This window comes from Engystomops pustulosus, chromosome 9, assembly GCF_040894005.1.
Source record: "Engystomops pustulosus chromosome 9, aEngPut4.maternal, whole genome shotgun sequence".
NCBI classification, from domain to species: Eukaryota; Metazoa; Chordata; class Amphibia; order Anura; family Leptodactylidae; genus Engystomops; species Engystomops pustulosus.
In genome coordinates, this window is record NC_092419.1 from 50062401 (window position 1) to 50084968 (window position 22568).

Genomic DNA, 22568 nt, shown 5'->3' on the forward strand with positions numbered 1-22568 from the left:
GAATCCAATACAACACATTGAAAAAAGGGAGACTAAGGGCTCTTTCACATTGCCCTTGGTGCTCAGCTACAGTTGAACATCAGTTTTATTTCCATTTTGCTTGGTTTAAGGTTGCTTTGAAAACATCACACCTGGTTTTTCACCCACATCAGTGGAAGAAAAAAATCATCTCGTAGACTTTCATTGCCCTCCATTATCAGCATCAGTAAAAAAATAGGGACGTTTCATAATTTTCGGATCAGTAAAAATACAGGTTAATGTAAAAACATCCATAGAAAGCAATGGCTTTAAAAGGCATCCATGGAAATCACTGAACCATGAACGTAAAAACCAACACCAAGGGTTTGTTGGTAACTTACTGGAGGAGATTGAAGTCAGCTTGGATTTCTGGAGCCGCTATCATTTCTTTATCATCTTCTGAAACACAAATGCGCCTGAAATATTTGGTTCATAGACCTATTCACACAGTTGTGAACAGCAGCTGCACCGTCAACCTACAAATAGAAAATGCAATATATTAAATATAGACTCTTGACTTGGACAATAGAGTTATAAAGAAAATCAGTCAGGGTTAAAATGTCTATGATCACTGCAATATGTGTTATTCATTTCTGATAAAAAGCATTTAGGTCTAAATGTATCTGCTATTGGAATAAACGTAATTGTAATACAGCCTTAGGCTACATTCACACTAACGTATGGGGGACGTATATACGGCCGACGTATATACGGCCGATATACGTCCACCATACACTTCTATGGGCGCACGGCACCCTACGGGAGCGGTACGGTGCAGCACCGTACCGTTCCGTACCCGGGAAAAAGATAGGACCTGCCCTATCTTTTCCCGTAATACGGCGCCGTGCGCCATAGGTTGCTATGGAGAGGGGCGGGGGTGAGCTGCGCTCACCTCCTCCTCCTCTCCCCGTACACTGCCGTTGCCCGCTACGGTACGGTACGGGCGGGCAACGGCAGTGTGAATATAGCCTTAGGGTTCATTCACACGTCCGTCTGCGGGGAGGTACATGCGGCCGCATATACTTCCCCTTAGACAGCAATGGCGGTGCGATGCCACACATGTGTGGCACCATTCTGTGCCGCACACCGGAAAAAGAACATTGTTATCTTTTCCCTGGTGTACGGCCGTGTGCTGCTGTTTTCTAAAGAGGGAGAAGGGATCACCTCCTCCTCTCCAGCGCACGTCGGGCACACCGCGTGTGAATGCACCCTTATAAATTAGCTTTTTAGCCCTTTCACATGAAATACTGTACATTAAAATTCATTAAGGGTTTAAAAAAAAAATAAATAAATAATGTGTGGATTAGTTCTTATTTGTTCTTATCCTCCCCTAAAGAGATTTTTGCAGTACATTTGATGGCTATATCTAGAACCCGATTGTATTCCAGGACTTATATGCACATATATTTTATAATGGACTTGGACAAGTTATGTACAGCAATCCCATGTATAAAAACGTATCCAGATTTTACAACATAGTGGCATAATGCTCATCAAGGTCACAATATATATCACCATAAGAGAATAATGCCATCCACAAATCCTGCAAACCATTACAGGAAGAAACAAAACGATTGCCAAATTTGCTTACAAAGCTAGAAGAAATGTCACTGGTTGAAAAGATAAACGTCGATCTGTTTTCATTCATAAAAGATCTACAGCATTTCTATCTGCAGCGTTCCCTGCATGGAGATTGTATCCTGAGTAAATATCACAAGGTGGAGCTCTAGCCCAAGGAAACCTCAGCTGAAGACAGGTCATTCAGAGGCTGACCCAGTTCTTTTCCCAGCAGCATTCCATACAGAGCTCGCTCCCAGCACGGCTCACACTCTGCACCTAGTGTCTCTATGGCTTGTCACAAATTATAATGTTTCATTTTCTTTTCTATTTTAAGATGACACAAAGATGTGGCAGCAGGTATTACTGTAGGCTACTCCTCAGAATGCTAATACTAATAAAAAAGCTATATAAATTCTTCAGGCTCATCTGAAGACGTGTTATATAGCCGTACTGCCGTCACATGAAGAATTCCCTTACTCTGTCAGGTAATTGCACACATTTCAGCGATACATGGCACACGGCCAAGACACTTGTAGTGGGACTGAGCCTTATGCTTTCAGTATCCTAATGATTAGATGAATGGGCTCATGCTGTGACATACTAGTTACTGCAAAAGCAAAGTTGCAAGAAATCCAGAGATGCAGTTTTTCTCTAGGAATCCAAACAAACAACCGCACAGCAATGCTAAAATGTCACAAACAACGGGCAACATTTATAAATCTTCTCGATACTCAATATATTTGGAAAAGTCATCATAGTCTCCAGAGAGTGCAGTTTACACCACAATTGTTAAAAATAGGTTGCCACGGGACAATTTTTTTTTTGCTCTAACTCCCTGTAAACCAAAGAAAAAAGTTATGGCCCTTAAACTGGCGCTAACCAAAATTAGCTAAAAATTCCCGGTCACTAGAGCCTTTTCTGGCCGCGTCACTAAGGGGTTAATAAAGGAATCTCAAAATCCTGTATGATAAACCAGGGGACTCTTACTCATAAATTCAGGCACCATAACTGTGGTAATCTTCTTATATTTGATATCCATATTTCTTATGCTAATGAGCCAAAAGGCTTCTGGAGGGCATTACAAATTAAATCACATCTACCACCATGATCAAGGACTGTAAACCAAGCACACTGACATATTGGTGTGTGCTTCCTCTGGCAGGATCTGCTTTTAGCTTCGTATGCCCTGATTTTTACTTACCTTATATACTCGAGTATAAGCCTAGTTTTTCAGCACAAAAAATGTGCTGAAAAACCCAAACTCGGCTTATACTCGAGTCAAAAAAATAAATATATCTAAACTCACCTTTCCGGCGACCCCTGTATATCTTCTGTGCGATCTGTCCGGCAGTGGCTGCAGGCTATATACACTGGGGCAGGGTCTGGCAGGCTATATACACTGGGGCAGGGGCTGGCAGGCTATATACACTGGGGCAGGGGCTGGCTGGCTATATACACTGGGGCAGGGGCGGGCTGGCTGGCTGGCTATATACACTGGGGTGGCTGTGACCAATGCATTTCCCACCCTCGGCTTATACTCGAGTCAATAGGTTTTCCCAGTATTTTGTGGTAAAATTAGGGGCCTCGGCTTATACTCGGGTCAGCTTATACTCGAGTATATACGGTAAAAACAAGGGCATAGGAAGCTTAAATAAGAGCAGGTCCTGCCAGAGGGGACACATACCTTGGAATACAATCTTTGATCCTGGTGGTATATTTCCTTTAACAGGTTGTTACACTGTGCAGGAGCACTCCCCTGCCTCCTACAGTAAGATGAAACCTTTTCTTCTGCAGTGAGATTAAATCAGTAGCATGGAAGCAGAGGAGCAGGTCAGACAATGCAACAGTCTGTGAAGGTGCAGCACAGAGGGGCTCTGGTAAAGCCCCCCAGAGTCTGTATGGCTCATTACCATAATTGCTAAATATTATTTTAGTAGTATAGGAGTGGGGGATTTATTGTATTCCCACTTTTTTGCATTAATTAGTTTTTGATTATTTTATTCCTGGGCTTCCCCCGCTAAATTTCCCCTGCAATCCACAATTTATTTACATTAAGTATTATACTATCCTAGGGAATTCCTGCTGCTTTTGAGGGTCATAACAATCTTGAGATTGTGATACCTTTTAATGGCCAACTGAAATATAAGATGTTACAAGCAAGATTTACGAACAGCTTGGAAACTTGACCAGAATAACACAGAAGGTAAATATCTCCAACATTATGTTATCACTTCATTTTAAAACATCTGTTTGAGAAAAAGAAAAGACATTGACAAGCGATTGAATTATTACATTACAATCTGTAATATAACTACTAAAATCTGAAATGAAGATTGCCTGCAGCCACCAGCAGGGGGAGCTTACTGCACGCATGTTTCTTTCCCCCATTGACTTAAAGGAAAGATGTAGAAACATCAATGTGCTAGGATACACAGAGAGACGTGTGTGAGAAACCCAGAGTGAAATTTAGAATTAAAACCATTTACAAAACTCCTATATACACTACACATAGTCCACATGTGCCAGAACAACTTTGTGCTTATTAGTGTGAATTAAAACATAGACCAGTTACATAGTAAAAGATAGAAAAGCAGGAGACAGACTAGAGGGCAGATCAGTAATACAACAAACAGCATTGAACTTTTTTTTTTTTTTTAAAAATCAACATTTTAAAATAAAGCTTTTTACATGCATTTGAATTTGTGCCTTAAAAGAAACACTGACACAATGGGGGACATTTACATAATGTGCCAGTGTCTGCATTGGCTTTGTTGCCGACCTGCTCTCAGAACGAAGATACACATTTAATATTGAGGAGCTGTGCAGATACATTTCTGGCACAGAGACTATTTTCTGTCCCTGGGACCTACATCTGTCCCCAGCACCAGAAATGTGTCCAACAGTCGGAGAACAGGCAACAGTGCAATAGCATTGTCTTGTGTCCCCGATAGACCATATTTCTTTTGGTCTACTTTCCGCCATTATACAGCGCCCAAAAATGGCTGCGACACATATTGTGTCCGAGTTTCCACTCCACCAAAGCCACGCCCCTTTTCGGAGAAGAGTCAGAGCAGGCAGAAAAGTCATTTTTTCTGGCGCCGCCAGCTAATAAATAGGTCGGAGAGCAGAACATGCGGGGTGAGTGCCACAAAACTGGCAGAAACACCATAGCAAATGTCCCCCATGGTCTCCAGTTATCTGGTGCCTGCACTGCTCGGAAAGTGAGCACCTTTTACATACAGCAGTTTTTTTCTTTTGAAACGAAAAAAAGGAGAAACAGAAAATACAAGCTGTTCCAAGAGGCTGGTGCTACCCTTACTATCAAAGTTTTATGGCAAAGACATTGATAGGTACCTGGGGAATGAAATAGAAGTTCTGTTGTTCTCAGCGAATTAAGAACAATAGCAATTCAAAATGCAACAAAAACAGACCAAAAATCTGCGGCACTCACAAATGAAATCTTCTTTATTGACATCAGCCATAGGACAGGGAGGTGAACAGCAGGTGCACAATTACAATTATTGTTGAGTGCTGCAGATTTTTGATCTTTTTCGTTGCATTTAACATGCAGCATGCAACACAAGCGACTAAGCATTAACATGCCCTTTAACAGGCCACTTTATTAGGTACACCTGTCCAACTGCTCGTTAACACTTAATTTCTAATCAGCCAATCACATGGCGGCAACTCAGTGCATTTAGGCATGTAGACATGGTCAAGACAATCTCCTGCAGTTCAAACCGAGCATCAGTATGGGGAAGAAAGGTGATTTGAGTGCCTTTGAGCGTGGCATGGTTGTTGGTGCCAGAAGGGCTGGTCTGAGTATTTCAGAAATTGCTGATCTACTGGGATTTTCACGCACAACCATCTCTAGGGTTTACAGAGAATGGTGAAAAAGAAAAAACACCCAATGAGCGGCAGTTCCGTGGGCGGAAATGCCTTGTTGATGCCAGAGGTCAAAGGAGAATGGGCAGACTGGTTTGAGCTGATACAAAGGCAACAGTGACTCAAATCGCCACCCGTTACAACGAAGGTAGGCAGAAGAGCATCTCTGAACGCACAGTACGTCGAACTTTGAGGCAGATGGGCTACAGCAGCAGAAGACCACACCGGGTGGCACTCCTTTCAGCTAAGAACAGGAAACTGAGGCTACAATTTGCACAAGCTCATCCAAATTGGACAGTAGAAGATTGGAAAAACGTCGCCTGGTCTGATGAGTCTCGATTTCTGCTGCGACATTCGGATGGTAGGGTCAGAATTTGGCGTCAACAACATGAAAGCATGGATCCATCCTGCCTTGTATCAACGGTTCAGGCTGGTGGTGTCATGGTGTGGGAAATATTTTCTTGGCACTCTTTGGGCCCCTTGGTACCAATTGTGCATCGTTGCAATGCCACAGCCTACCTGAGTATTGTTGCTGACCATGTCCATCCCTTTATGACCACAATGTACCCAACATCTGATGGCTACTTTCAGCAGGATAATGCACCATGTCATAAAGCTGGAATCATCTCAGACTGGTTTCTTGAACATGACAATGAGTTCACTGTACTCAAATGGCCTCCACAGTCACCAGATCTCAATCCAATAGAGCATCTTTGGGATGTGGTAGAACGGGAGATTTGCATCATGGATGTGCAGCCGACAAATCTGCGGCAACTGTGTGATGCCATCATGTCAATATGGACCAAAATCTCTGAGGAATGCTTCCAGCACCTTGTTGAATCTATGCCACGAAGAATTGAGGCAGTTCTGAAGGCAAAAGGGGGTCCAACCCGTTACTAGCATGGTGTACCTAATAAAGTGGCCGGTGAGTGTGAGATATATATATATATATTAAATAGAATAAAACATATATGAACTTTGTGTTATAGAATTATGCGTTTCATGCTCGGACCGAACGCTTCATCTGGTACATGATAGGTAGATAAATTTAGATGCTATTTATGCTGACGGTGTCCGGCGTCTAAGGGGTTGCTGGAAAAGGATCCACTCCTGGAGCGTGGCTGCAGGAAGACGCCAACATAAAACTACTAAGATACAAGTGAATCTCAGAGTTGAGCCTGCCAGCACAACCCTGCCAGTTTAGTAGTTCTATCAATACTTTTATATCCCATCACGTTAACAGAGGGTACTACACCATTGGTGCGCCCCTTTCTCCATTATATTTCAGACACCATATACATCATGTATGTGCACTGTGCAGTGTTCAGTGGATTTACTTGTGGGAAACCAAATGGATTTAATGCCAAATTACTTAGAGAGAAAACACAAAGTATAATGGGATCTGTGGGCAAGCTAACTGGCCTCAGCCTGAGGGCATAGACTGACAGATATTAGTCTCTGCCCACTTCACCTCTGGTTAGAAAGATTTCGTTCAAACACTTTCAGAAATGAAAATGACAGAACTTTGGAAAGAAAAGGACGAGCAGCACAAAGCAGGCATAGTTCTGTTTGTTTTCAAAGAGGGAATCATAAGTAATACTTTAGTAAAATCCCTATAGCTTTAAAGTTACGCTTTAATGTGATTTCTATGCGATCCTGCATATGAAGATATAACAAAACAATATAAAATGTTATACCTCTCTGATTGTAGGGGATTGTCATTTGGACCACACTGTGAATGGAAAGGTGGAAGGGGGTAGTGTAGCCTGACTCAATTCATAGGATTACAATGCGGACTGGGGGTTGCTGGCTTATTTCAATATCATCATGTAGAGCAACTCACTACAAAAGATAAGGTAGGGGGATATAGGTCTTGAAAGGTTCCCTTTACGGGAAACAGGGTAAATAATGTTCAGATGTACCGAAATGTCTGTGGCATTTCCTTTACAATGATATTCACATCTGAAAACTGAAGCCTTTTAGAATTTTAGAATGTTGTATGGAAATAAACACAGTGATAATAATATTGCATCTGTGTAAGGGGGCGGAATAGGGACAAATAAGACATGAATTATCTTCCTCCACTATAAGGGATGCACAGGTATATAATATTTTTGACTAGCCACATCTTTGTATAAGAAGGTAAGAAATTAAAGCAAGCTGTATATTATTTTGCCTCAGAAGTCAACAAAGAGAACAAGATAAAAAAAAAAATGTTTAGAGGTAGTGGCCGGCTTGTTAGATAATTCCAGTATTGTTTAGCCCTTTCAAAAGACATATGTAGGTTTAGAGTGAAGATCACAATCCCAGGTTTCAAATGATATCAGTATGAGGTGCAGCTTCCAATCTGCAGCAATAATTTTAAATGATATGAAAGGTTTAGGTTCCAGGATAAATGGAGATGCAGTTACCTTTCCCTGCCACTACATCAATAACAGAGCTTTACTTCTGGCTCTATTACCGCTATAGCTCCAGTGCTTGAGCCTGCCATATATACTGATAGGTAGTTCAACATACAGAAACAGCAAGACTCTTTCATGGTCTGAGCAGAGCTGGCCAACCATGTCATGTTTGTTATCCTTGGTGCGGCTGTGCACTTCTTTTCTTGTTTTCTGCAGCATTCGTTTTACAGAGAAATACTAGATAAAAATATGTGAACGAGCCAGAACGGCTCCAGACGACGTAATTGGAGCGCCTCTTGCACCTTTGTGATGTGTGGGATCCATTACCAGAGCAAAGGGCTACATACAAAATCTACATTGTGGGTACCCATGTCCCAGTACAGGCGGCCCCCTACTTAAGGACACCCGACTGACAGACGGACCTCTCTGTCCACTTTGACCTCTGACAAAGCTCTGTGGATGCTTTACTTTAGTCCTAGACTGCAATGATCAGCTGTAAGGAGTATGTAATGAAGCTTTATTGATAATCCTTGGTCCCATTACAGCAAACATTTTGAAAATCCAATTGTCACTGGGACAAAAAATTTTTATTTTCTGCCTGGAGCTACAATTATAACATATACAGTTCCAACTTACATACAAATTCAACTTAAGAACAAACCTATACATAACCCGGGGACTGACCCGGGGTTATTACAGATTAGGTAAAACTTTATATTATAGGAAGGGCAGAAAATATTTTGAGCGTGTGCATATCCCGCATGGCAACTTATATGGCAGGCCTGTTCTCATGCAGGATTGGAGATTTATACCAATACCTCTACTTGCACTTCTTACAATAAAATGAATATGAAGTTCACTTCCACTGCCCACAGGAAATTACCAGAACAGCCTTGAACTTTCATAGAACCTGAACATGTGGTAAATTAAAAGAACATTAAATAGTGAAATAGGAGCACAAGTTAAAGGGAACAGGTTGCAGAAGCCCATTACCCCTGCAGTACAAATCTGCCTTCCTGCTTTCTCTGAGCAATTGCCTTACAATATAAATTGTGTGTTACAACTTACCTTGCACCCTGACAAAAACCTCTGTGTAGTTCCAGGGATTGGACTTTGGTTTGGATGCATTTCAAAAAACAACATGATGGTCAACTGCAAAGAGTTTGTATGTACTCTCTCTGTGTTTGCGCGAGTGTCCTTTAGGACTCCTGGTTTCCTCCCACACTCCAAAACATACTGGTAGGTTGATTAGTTTGTGAGCCCCATTGGGGACAAGAACGTATTTGGCCAGCTCTGTGCAGCACTGCTTAATCTGCGTGCGCTATATAAATAAAGAATTATTATTATTACTTGTCTGAGCTGCAGACTCCTCAGCTCTTGGCCCCCACCTTTGTGCTCCTGTACAGCTCCTTCACAGAGGTGGTGAAGAGACATCAGTGGGAGAGGAAGGAGCTGTACAGGAGACAAAGGTGGGGCCAAGAGTTGAGGAGTGAGTAGCACGGTCAAGACACATGTTTTTTTTAAATGCATCCAAACCAAAAGCCTACCCCCGGATTTAGTCAGGGTGCAAGGTAAGTTATAACGGGCAATTATAAATGTAATGCAAATGCTTAGAAAAGGCAGATTTACACTGCAGGTGTGATGGGCTTCTGCAACCTGTCTTTAGTGAAAATGAGGTCCCTAGTTCCTTTTAAAAACAAATCCATCCATTAATATTCAGATCTCTTTTAAATTCTTTGATATGTTTTCCAGGAGATCCCCTACCTTTCTTCCGTCTCATAAACCTGTCTCTGGCTGTAGTAGGAGCATTTCCCTAATGCTTTGTCTACAAGGAAAGACCAGGGAACCTACAAGTCCTGCCACTTAGTTACACCCCATCCCTCCATTAGACCTAGAATAAAGATGTGCATCTGTCAAACACATGAAGACAGTTTTTTTATGTACACACTGTTCACAAGAAATGCTGTATAAGGGCTTCTGCTCATTAGTTTTAAAGATGATTGAAAATTATGTACAAATAATAGAGAATATAAATATATAGTTTGTTATATTTTATATAATGTACAGTTACAGTACAAGCAAATTTCCAGCACATTTGATAAATTGCACATAAAACTCATGGGCTTCTATTTCATCCATCTGTGGCATTACTCAAACTGATCTGAAAGTTTTTATTTTAAACATTTTCTAAACAAAATTCCATGTATTAGTCAGACCAATTCTTTGAGAACTATAAATAATAATTTATAATGACAGATACGCTACACAATTTTTTCTGAGCTGTAGAACAGTACTAAAGTAGAGATTTTACTATGTCCTCAAAGCGTAATAGTAAAAGTTGCTGATTTTGTTGGGGATTTTCTATGTAACAGTCACATCATTTACATCAGACAAGACAGATATGATTCCAAGCAAAGATAGTACATTTATAGAAAAACACAGTCAATTCATCTACACCCGTCCCGCACACAACATGGGTAGAAGATTTTCCAATGCCATCTACAGACTATTGCTGCCTATGGCCTTGTGGCTGCTGTAAAGTGTATTCATTAAACAGTGTTACTAGAGTTTAGGGAAGATGGACATAAAATAGGTTAAAAATCTAAAAATCACCAGTTTCAAGCAAAAGCAGAGTACATATAGGTCTCTATGAGACATAACTGAATACCATAGCAAGAAATGGGTGAGGGGCTTGTAAGCTATGACTGGAACAGTCATTTTGTTTTTTTGATGGCCAAGTATAATATCCCTTTAATTGTATTGACCCATAGAATAAAGATAACATGTTTATTAGACTATATAGTGAACACCAAAAAAAAAAAAAAAAAAAAAATAATATATATATATATATATATATATATATATATATATATATATATATATATATATATATATATATATATATATATATATATATATATATATATCACAAAATTTATGCTTTTCTACTCCTGCCCTCAAAAAAAAAAAGTTCATAAATTTTCAACAATAGGGGATACCAAGCCCAAAATTATAACACTGGAAAATGCATTTCATCCTGAAAAAAAAAAAAATCCTATCATATGGCCCCAATAACGAAAAAGCTAGAATTTTATAGCCTACAAAAAGAGCCAATGAGGAAACTAAAATGCTACAGGGCGCCCCTTCATTTCTGCGCCTTGCTGTGTGCCCATAAAACAAGTAATCAGCCAAAATTTACCACCAAAATGAAGTACATGTGACAAAAAACAAAAAAAAAAAACAAATCTCATAATCACTTTGATAAGCAACAGTGTTCAAAAGTTGGGACTGAGCCTTCAGGTATAAAATGGCCCCATCATTAAGGGGTTAAACAGGAAGGTGGTCAAGGAAGTTGTCAATACAACACAGATTCTCTATAGATGTTCACGCAGGTTCTATACTATTGGACCCAGCACCTGGGGCTCTGCGTTCAGCACAGCAGTGCATCACAGGGAACATTCCTGATTGTCTTTGCAACTTTCTGTGTTGACAACAAGCGATATTGAAGCTTTGAGATATTATGCCATTAGACTTCTCTTCTCAATTTACCTTCTCTAATATGCTAGTTTCCCATTGGAAGAACTTGCTGTACATACACAATGGCGGACATGTTCCAGACATAGCCTAAAATTACTTGCTGGGGTATATCTTACAAACAGAGAGACATGAGCCTAAACCCCTTAGTGCATCCGGTTAACCTGCACAATGTGCCATATATAGCCACATGTATAGCACCATCTGCAGATATTATACCCCTTCAGTAACTGCTGTTAATTTCTACTGTAGATACACATACAATAGTCCAATAACTGTGAACCTTTTAGAGAGTGCCCAAACTATAGCCAAAATACACTTATTTTCTGCAAAGTAACACAACTCTTAATTTAAAGGGGTATTCTCGTCTGGGAATTCACATTCAGTTTCATTAATCTGCCATATATAAACATTTCTTCAATTGGATGTTATTAAAAAAAAAAAATGTTCCTGTGTGAAGATAATTTCTCATAAATGTAGTCATGTTGTCCCTTAGAAACCAGATGGCTTCCTCAGATACGACCACGTCACACTCTGGCAGCGGTGGCCAGACTTGCGCTATAGAGTCCTGCCGGACCACCAGGATTCATCGATCATTACCACAGGACAGCTGCACGACATGTAGTAACTCCAGGACATTTTATATACAAAAACCTTTTGTTTATTTGTGCAATCACTCCAGCAGAGGTGGCCGTATTCGAGGAAGATATCTCGTTTCTAAGGGACCATATCACTACTTTTATGGAAAATTATCTTCACACAGGAACATTTTTTTTAATAACATCCAATTGAAGAAATGTTTATTAATTGGCAGATTAATCAAACTGAATGTTAATGCCCAGACGAGAATACCCCTTTAAGTAATAACTTATTTCTCCCCGCTTTGTCACGGCTTTCAATTGCATCCGTATAACAAACTCTGAGCTGGGGTGCCAGGAGAGAGGGCATTGGCACCAGTGCCATAGGTTAGCCACCATTACTAAAGGATATTGGCATTTACAGCCTTCTTATGAAATCAACCATTCAATTACATTTGGGGCTGTTGCTTTGTGTAAATGTAGACAAACAATTGGTGGGGAAGTAATCAGACACCTGTATAGGGGTGTGTGGAAAATACTATAGTAGGTACAGATAGTCACTTATAGGTTTTGGTTGTATATTCTTTGAAGCAATCATATAGTTAGGAGGTAGTATGAACAGTGAAAGAGATCTGCAAAGTCATATACGGAGAAGCTCCTTCTGTATAACACACTGTGGGGGAGGTGTATTTAGAAATGGCCCTAAATGCATGTAGAAAAGGAAGAAGTAAGGCAAAAATCATTTTTTCTTTCATAAAATTTCCCTTGTAATTTTCATTTAAAAAACATTTATTTGGCCATCAAGAAGCAAGGTGATGGATTACGAATATGTTTTACTATACGGCAGATTGTAAGTGTCTGCATCACCATTGATTTCTCCTTTGTATCTCTTAAGGAGGGGTACTTCACGTTATTCATTAGAAGTGGATATTATAGAAAAGATCTTGAGAGGTCGAGAAAATCTGTGATGACATATTATTAAACTTGCCCTCAATTATTTAGTTGCCATAGATACAAAACAAATACACGGATAATTATTTAACAACCCATTTACCTTTTCCATGATACACACTAAAACCTGTCAATCTGAAACATTTGAAAACTGCTGCACCATCAAGAAACCCAAGCAATTGTGGGCAATTTTCCCAAACTACTGGAGAGATTGCACAAAGAAATACATTGTTTTTGTATATGAAATGTCCGGGGAGTTGCTGCAGGTCCTACAGCCGTCCTGTGGTAATGATAGCTGAATCCTGGTGGTCCGGCAGGACTCTATAGCGCAAGTCTGGCCACTGCTGCCAGAGTGTGACGTGGTCGTATCCGAGGAAGCTATCTTGTTTCTAAGGGACAACATGACTACATTTATGAGAAATTATCTTCACATAGGAACATTTTTTTTATTAACATCCAATTGAAGAAATGTTTATATATGGCAAATGAATTTAATTAAATGTAAATGCCCTGATGGGAATACCCCTTTAAACATATTAATGCTTTCAGGTGGGACAACCCCTAGCACAGTGGTGGCGAACCTATGGCACGGGTGCCAGTGGTGGCACTCAAAGTCCTTTCTGTGGGCACCCAGGCCTTCATCCCAACAGAGAGTTTGCCAGATATGACTCAAGGCTTTCTCCTGTGGTCCAATACAGCCCAGAATGTGCCATGCTCTACGGTATTTTAAAGTGACATCCTTGGCTGCCAGGACTACAGGAGGAGGAAGGTGGTGTGGATAGAGATGGATTGTCATTGGAGCTCCTGCTGATTCTTCCTCTTCAGGGGACCCAGGAGGGAAGCTACAATCCAAATTTCTGCATCATCTTTCTATTGTATTGGTGAACTAAGGACACCAATACAATTAAAACATGTGATACAGCAGGGATAAATAAGTTACTGCTTAAACTGTCACGTTGGCACTTTGCAACATACAAGTGGGTTTTGGTTGTAGCTTAGGCACTCTGTCTCCAAAAGGTTCGCCATCACTGCCCTAACACATAACCTTTGAGTGCAGGGGGATAATTTTTTTGGTCACATTGGGGTTGGGGTTCTCCCAATTAGTAATCCAAAAGATAATATTATGAATTCCTTTATTTATACAGCGCAGACAGATTACACAGCACTATACAGAGCTTGCCAAATCAGTCCCTGTCCCATGGGGCTCACAATCTAATCAACCTACCAGTATGTTTTGGAGTGTGAGAGGAAACCCACGCAAACAAGGAGAGAACGTACCAACTCATTCAATTCTAAAAGGAAGGCTGAAGACTGCTGAGCATGTCGCTCGCCTATCTCCAGCCAACTCCAGAACTGAATGCAGGGCACATGCTAGGCCTGGTATACCACCCATTAGTTAGAAAGGGATGCCTTTTCTCATTATCGGTGTCAGCTGTCAGACCATCAACGAAAAGGAATTTATCCCCTATTCTGTGGATTGGCAATAGCTTGGGACAACCCCTTTAACTGCGATTGTAGGGCGAGGTTCAATTAGTTACAGGAATGGGTAAAATGGACGTACTGGGAAAAGTTACATTAGCACAAAGCTAAAACTCTTGAATTGAATTCTAACTTGCCCGACTGACTATCTTCTAATATCATTGTGCTCATCAGATGCTGGCATTTGGGGGCAGACGTTTCGCACCAAACCTTCTGGAGGAAAGTATTGGTCAGGTTGGATTTCTCTGTGCACTTGGCTTCACTCAGACAAATCGGTATTGGAGCAGCTTGGCTGCGCTCCCCCTCCTGCCTATATGAACATTAGGATGCACGCTCAGGCAATCTCAATATGCATGCTTACAGAAAGATCCTTCTCAAGACAGCCGACCATGTGTCTGCTTATTCCCGGAAGATTCAAAATGAAACTGAGATGAAGGTATTTTGGGACAATGTGGGAAATATATTTGCACCTGCAATGATATGCACCACATTTAGGGTGCATTCAAATTTGTGTTTTGTTTGCTTTTACATTGCGTTTTTAAATACATCACAGTAGCTGAGGAGAGGCGATTTACCAAATGACATAACTTACATTTGCGTCTACAAAACGCAATTATGAACGCAATGTTAACACATGCACTAACAGTGTGTTAACAAACATTGTGTGTTAATGTAACATTTACAAACATGTTAACATTTCTGTTTACAAAGTTAAATGTTAACAGTCATGTAATTAGCCAAATCTCCTCCGCTGTGTAAATGCAACCAAAATGCCAAGTGTGAGCGCGCCCTTATTGAGAGAATTATTTTAGACATAGACAAACTAATAGGAGGTGCAAACCCCCAGTCTTAGGCTACATTTACACGAATGTTCGCACACAAAATCGGCAAGCTGGAGTGGAGCAGCTCCTACTCCATCCATAGGAAACAGCGCCACACTGCCGGAAACATGAGGAAAGATAGAGCATGCGGGTTGCTATAGACATTCATAGACATAGCTGCAATATACATTCCCTTCCTTGGTTGTACTTGATGGACGCGTGTATTTTTTCAACTGTATAAACTATGGTACATCTCCACATGGCCCGTGTGAATGGAGCCTTGTGCTGTTATTCATCCACCAGAGATTACGATTAATCTGGCAAAACAGAGAGCTATCTACTTTTGCTCTGCAATTTATTACATCTGCCCCAATGTGCAGATGCAAAAATATGTATATATTACATACAGGTTTAATCCACACAATTTGTACACCAATAACTGGAGTAGAAAATGTCCTCTACATGTACATCAGGGGCCAACCCAGTTATTAATACAAAGAGTTATCCTCTGGAATATCTGCTCGTCAGACCTGGTGGGGTTATCAGTGCTATGGACCAGATCTTAATCAAGGGACAATAAATCCATCTCCCTAAGAGCCACAATATTTACTGCCAAAAGTGTTTACTCTTCTCTCCTTACATTGATTGTTCCGTTTTGTATCACTTGTCTCATCAACCATGCTGTATCCATTTGTGTATAAATGTGTGCTCTATTCACATATTGTCTTATACCATGCCTGATGAAGAGACCCCTGTAGCCTTGAAAAGCTTGCAATTATCACTAAGTTAGCCAATAAAAGGTACCAACAACCAGGGACTCATAACTTATCTTTTTAAACAAATGGCAATCATAGTACAAAACAGCTTGCACCTGAAATTGAATGTTTATTGAAGGTTTTAGGCAGTTATCAAAGTCAACCAAAAAAAAAAAAAAAAAAAAAAAAAAAAATATTGTGGAGCAGCAAACTAAACCAACTATTCGGAGGTGCAAAGGAGGTCTACTACACCAAATCAATCATCCAGCATCAGACATGATGAGAACTGCAATAGTCTTGTCTAAAGACCAACCCATTACTACATCTTCCAGCTCTTGGTCCAGTGTCTCTTCTACCACACATTAACCACCATCACAATCTGGACGTTTTGGCAGGGCTTGGTGGCTTAGAAGGAGGGGAGACACCACTGCCCAGCTGACCACAGTGAGCTTCTTAACTGCCAACGATTCTAACCCAGCCAACTGTGTCTGAATAGGCAGCAAAACACACCAAGTCAACTATTGTTTCCCCTTTAGGGTTTTGCAAAAAGCCTTGACCTCAACCCCATGAAACACGTTAAAGTAAATCAGTATGAGGAATATGGACCAAGACCCTCATTTAACATCATTGTTAAATCACAAATACTCTTGAGGATAAATGGGATAAAGATTCCTGCAGACACACCAGTCTTGTAAAAAGCTTTCCAAGGTAAGTGGAAATAATTTGAATAGGAGGACCGACTCCATGTTAATGCAGAACAATTTAGAGTTGTCATAAAAGCTTCATGAAGATGTAATATGTTCCAATACAGCAAAAAATGTTTAAACTCCAATTGTCACTGGGGCCAAAAAATTTTTTGTCTGGATCTACAATTATAAAATATGCAGTTTCAACTTACATACAAATTCAACTTAAGAACAAACCTCCAGACCCCATCTTGTACGTAACCCGGGGACTGCCTGTACTTGTGCTGCAATAAAAGTCAAAATTAAAATCGCCCATAGACTTTTTTCCATAACATCAGGTGGAGGATACATGCTCCCTCTCAATGTTCTCTCAGTGAAAGATTTTGTTTTGTTCTTTGTGGATCATCTAGCATCAGTATGTATGAACAATTGTTATCAGTTTCCAACAGTCTTTAATCTCTCATCTACAACAATTGTTTTATTTGTCTAACCCCTTCAGGACCATGGCCTTTTCAGTTGTTGCATTGCATTTTGTATTTTTCCACTTACAGAGACATATTAGGGCTTGTAAATTGTATTCAAATGACACATCCCCTTAACTCTTTTGGTCAAAAACATCACGGAAATAACAGATATATATTCCTCCATTAGGACAGAATACCTTTAAAAACATTTTTAAAACTTGCCAAATAAAAAATAAAAAGTGCATCAGGCACCGCTTTTTCATACTTCTGTGCACAAAGTTGTCTACTGTATTTTTTCTTTAAAAAGACAAAGTTTTCATTGATACTATTTAGAGAACTACAAGACCTTTTGATCACTTGAATTTTTTTTTACATGGAAATAATTATTTAGGATTTTGATAGATTAGACATGCTTAGGATTTTGTTTATTCATATTTGTGTTAAAAGGAAAGAGGGCTATTTGTAATTTTAACTTGTATAATACAGCAAACCCCTGCCTTGCACGGAGAGGGAACGCTATTGCGAAACACGCGTCGGGGTTATACGGTGTGGTATCCATCTTTCTGGTATGGTATACCTGTGTACTTCCTGGTATTTATCCTTATACTGAGCATTTTATGTTTTGCTTGCTTTTACACGTAGAATGCTTTTCTACTATATACCGTATATCCCCGAGCATAAGCCGAGACCCCCTAATTTTAACACAAACTGGAAAAACCTATTGAGTATAAGCAGAGGGTGGGAAATGCATCGAGAGGATTTAATAAAGCTTGATTTTGTATTCATCTATTACATGGAATTATTTTTTTTGCTGCTCAAATTTTTGATTACCCCCTGCATAACTGGGGGTAATTTTCTTAGCTTGCCCATACCACCTGGTTATATAACTTTTGGATACTTAATGTCCCATATATGTCCTATGTTTAGGTGTACTAACCAAAGTACAAGGAGACCTTACAGGGGTTTCCCCACATATAAAAGTTATCCACAGCATAAGGCATAACTTGCTGATAGGTGGGAATCTCAGTCATGAGACCCCAACAGATCACAAAAACAAGGGGTTCAATGGGTTCCTAGTGACCTCAATCGGACCTCTTGTCGCTACCGGAGAGTAATGGAGCAGACGACCAATGGAACGGAGGGCCTAACTTTGATTCATGGGAATATTGGGTATATAAGGGTATATTGCATACCAAAGGAAAAGAGTATACATTATTTAAAGCCAGAAATTGACACTACAATAAGATAGTTTAAAAAAAAAAAAAAAAAATTGTTAAAAAAACACTAAATACAGGCAATGGTCTGTAAACCTATAGCCCAGTGATGGTGAACCTTTTGGAGACAGAGTGCCCAAAGTGCAACCAAAACCCACTTGTATTTTGCAAAGTGCCAACATGACAATCTAAGCAGTAACTCATTGCTTCTTGCTGTAGCACAGGTTTTAATCGTATTGGGGTCCTGAATTCACCAATACAATAGAAAGATGATGGAGAAATTTGGATTGTAGCTTCCATCCAGGGTACCCTGAAGAGGAAGAATCAGCAGGAGCTCCAATGACAATCCATCTCTATCCAGCCCTTCCCACTCCTCCTGTAGTCCTGGCAGTCAAGAATGTCGCTTTAAAATAGCGCTGAGCATGGCACGCTGTCTTGGACCACAGGAAAAAGCCTTGAGACGTATCTGGCAAACTATGTGTTGGGGTGAAGGCCTGGGTGCCCATAGAAAGGGCTCTGAGTGCCACCTCTGGCACCCGTGCCATAGGTTCGCCACCACTGCTATAGCCAGCCCAATTACAATAGCCACAGGGAATGTGCCAAATGTGAAAGGAACAATACCAAAATACAAAGACTATACACATGTCAAACAGCAATAATAGTTACCAAATAGTATATGCTAACATCACGTCCCTACATCCCCATGTTGGGTGACCCAAATCACTGCCCTGCCCCACATGCAAGGTCGGTTTGTGGGCTTCCTCAGGGCGTTCTCAATATGTTTACGTGTAGACATTGTACTGTGTATTTGTGATGAACACTGGTGGCAAGTAAAAAACAAGCAAGCAAGCAACTTCCACCAAAATCCTTTTAACTTTTCATTTATTAGGATGTGATGTTGTGTTTATTCTCAGTTAAATCCTCATACACACGGCCATTTCTTTTTTAGATGCAAAAACAGCCACAAGTTTTTTTGCGTCTAAAAATTAGCCCCATTGACTTTAAAGGAAAATATGGCTACACATCTGAGCACTGTATTTCTCACTGCTACGTGCGCTGGCCGCCAAACAACATAAAAATAGACCTTGCCCTATTTTTGATGAACATAGAACTCTATGGGAAAAAAAATAGGTTGCATATGATGTTACCCACCACATACGGCGCGTTTTTCGTGGTGGGTGGCAGCCTACCGCTTTTTTTTCGGATATGCCTTGTGTAAAGTAACATATGGGTAACATACGGTGATGAATGTCCCGTTTTTTTTGTTCAAAATGCACCCCCCCAAAATGCATATGGTCGTGTGCATGAGGCCTAACAAAACAACAAAATCTTGTTCGTTTTCATCCCCCCTTCCCAAGTAATAAATGGATGAAGAAAAACACATTTTGTTTCATGAACAGATGTTCAGACAAACACTTTAATCTGTTTATAAATATCACTTTACTTTTGGAGGGGAAAAAAATGATATTGAGAATCTTTGCACATAATCCATGTATCCATATACAGTTCTTGATAGACTGGTGACAATCTTCTGTTAATACACTGAGTGGATTGTGTGCTGACAGCGCGGCCATAGCTGTAACAGCCTCATGCTGTGATGGCGGAAAACAATTCAGACAAGTGAAAAAGCTCAGCGCTGTGACCTACAATTACATTTTTCTCACAATACGCTGACGCCAGGCACATTCTGATTAGACGTTTAAACGCTGCATATAAAGCTTCACTTTTCCATAGTTACTGCTCGCACTCCTCAGTCTCAATGCAATGTACCGCTTTACATGGTTTTTTTCCTCCTTAGCAAGGGAATATGTAAATCTTCACGAGACCTGTCCAAACCAGTAGGTGGGAGAGGGACAAACTTGTAACCGCACCCTCCCAACACAACCAGCAAATAGCAAGCACACAAGAGGAGGGTGGCAGCAAACAAGAAGACCATCCCTGAAGGCCCTGGTGGTGGTGTGACGCAGTTAGGTTGCCCGATCTCCCCCTCCCTTTGACAACATCAGTCAGCTGCAAGTAATGCCAAGTGAATGGAAAATAAAATATTTCATTTCAGAGACCATTTTCAACCAGGGCGCTGCAGACTCCAAGTATGATTGTGTTTACCCTCAGCCGGACTGTACACATCACACAACAAGACACCGACAACTGCAACCAAGAAGTGACTCATGTGATGGCTCATCGTACGGGACAGGACTTGCATTTATTAGTCCAAAGATTAATCCCATAACAAAAGGAAGGTCCTACACAGGTGGAAGGTGCGGCTCTACCGCCTCATAACAAACAAGTCTCTTATAGGTTTACTGGATTTCTGCAGCATTTGATTTCTGCGACTTGGTATGAAAATTACAAAGTTTCATTTAAGATCTACAAATAACTAATAAGTGTACATGGACATATTTTTTTGCACACGAGAGCAAAATGAGAAAGTAAATCTGTCCGAACACATGGACACACAAGTGATCATGTATTCTTCAAAACCAAAGATGAGATGATGCATCACTACTAGATCTTTCACAGATCAGGTACAAGATAAGACAATGCAGGCAGTGTCCCAGTACTGAGGACACAACAACTCCTAGCAGATCCTGACAGCTGCACACAACAGGTGCTGAGCCACAGGTTACAGATGCACATCACCCCCTCCATGTCTCCACATACAAAGTGACTAAACAACCCCCCCCCCCCCCCCCAGCAAAAATGTGTCTACACTGGCAGATCAGTTACACATACTCATCATATAAGGACAGGGGACGTCTGAGCCACCCAAATATAGCACCCTCCACTACTGTACACCCACAACTCCCTGCTGGTTCTCCCTTTAACTTACACCCAACAAGTTGTGTCTATATCCACATCTGGGAATGCTGAGATAACCAATATGGCCACCATAACATGGGAGTAAGTCACTAAGCTTCATGGCTTGTGCCCCTCCTCCATCATTACTTTATAACCAGATGAGGCCTCCTGGGTAGGACTCCAGGGGTGTCCCCCAGCTTCCCCTGGAGCATCTGCCCCTGTGAGGACGGGAGATACCCCCAGGACTGGCTGGTCACTTCATCTCCGCCAGATGTGACCTGCACGCCGCCTGCCAGCTCTGGCCATGCACTACACAAGTCACCAACACCAGCGGGAAGTGCCCAGCGCCGCTCAGGGTGTGATGCCCGGCACTCTCCAGAGACTGGCGCCAAAACCAGGGTCACACCGCACACTCCGGCCAGTGTCAGCGCTCCCAAGGTTGTGAGCAGGGCGACCACCCCCGCCTCAGACTCTACCATCAACACAACGCGGATAAATAAAGCGCGGGCCGCACCACTACCCTCCCAATATGGGGGAAAACAAGTGTTTACGTCCCGGACAGCGGGAAACCGGGCTTAGCCCAGGAGGATAAGGCCGCGTCCTCCACACTCCCCCCACCCCCGCTCTCTCCGCCTCCCCCCCACCCGCCGCCGCTTCCCCAGCCCAGGCCCTAACACCATCTCGCTGCCCAGCGCGTCCAAGAAAGGAGAGGGGAGCGGAGAGAACAGCGCCAGCAACTACGCTTCTCATCAACAAGGCCGCACCGAGAAAACTTCCACACACGTATCCGCCATTTTACAACTTACCTCGTCTCCCACACAGCGCGCCTCCCGGGGGAGGGCCTCGTCCCACCGCCTCCTGTAAATCCCAACTCAAAGAGCCGTGCGCGCCTTCTAGACGGAAGACCACTCAAGTAGAAGCCCCCACAGCGGAATCGGAGCCGAGGACACAAATAAGAGGCGCTTTGGAGGCGGCTCACGGTCGCCTCGAGTTGTTCGCTCTTCGGTAGCTCGAAGTCGAATGAGGCGCGCAGGCGCCACCTGGTGGTCACAAGGGAGCGGCCGGTTCTTGCTGGGGCGCAGCGCCACCTTCCGGTCGGACCTGGGCGTTCAGGGATTTAACTCTCCAGCTGCCAGGAGGAAATGAGGAAAGTTTTGGTAACCCCATCAATGCTGGAGGCGGGAGAGAGATCAGGGTCCATACATGTTTGATAACTGGTGTAGTGCTCGGAGTGTGCAGTCTGTATGGTGACATCCAATGTAGCATAAGAGAGTTCTGCTTAGGGACAGTTCACATCTGCTTTTTTAAACAGATCCATTTAAAAAATTGTTGCTTTCCGTTCAAGTTAGATTCTGTTTTATCATTTCGCAGTTGGGAACTGGCCCTTCTAGATCATTTACCACCACAAGACCTGGTGTCCCA

The 22568-nt window shown here is 41.6% G+C and overlaps 1 protein-coding gene across 1 annotated transcript in view; it reads right to left on the reverse strand.

Moving 5' to 3' along the window:
- Nucleotides 1-22184, reverse strand: part of STAG2 (STAG2 cohesin complex component) — a 59608-nt gene extending 37424 nt beyond the window's left edge. The window contains exons 1-2 of the mRNA XM_072124726.1: nucleotides 21953-22184; nucleotides 360-494 (exon numbers count right to left, since the gene is read on the reverse strand). Of these exons, the coding sequence (XP_071980827.1) occupies nucleotides 360-403 (44 nt within the window). The 5' untranslated portion in view covers nucleotides 404-494; nucleotides 21953-22184. The remainder of the gene's footprint in view (nucleotides 1-359; nucleotides 495-21952) is intronic.
- Nucleotides 22185-22568: the final 384 nt, after the last annotated feature.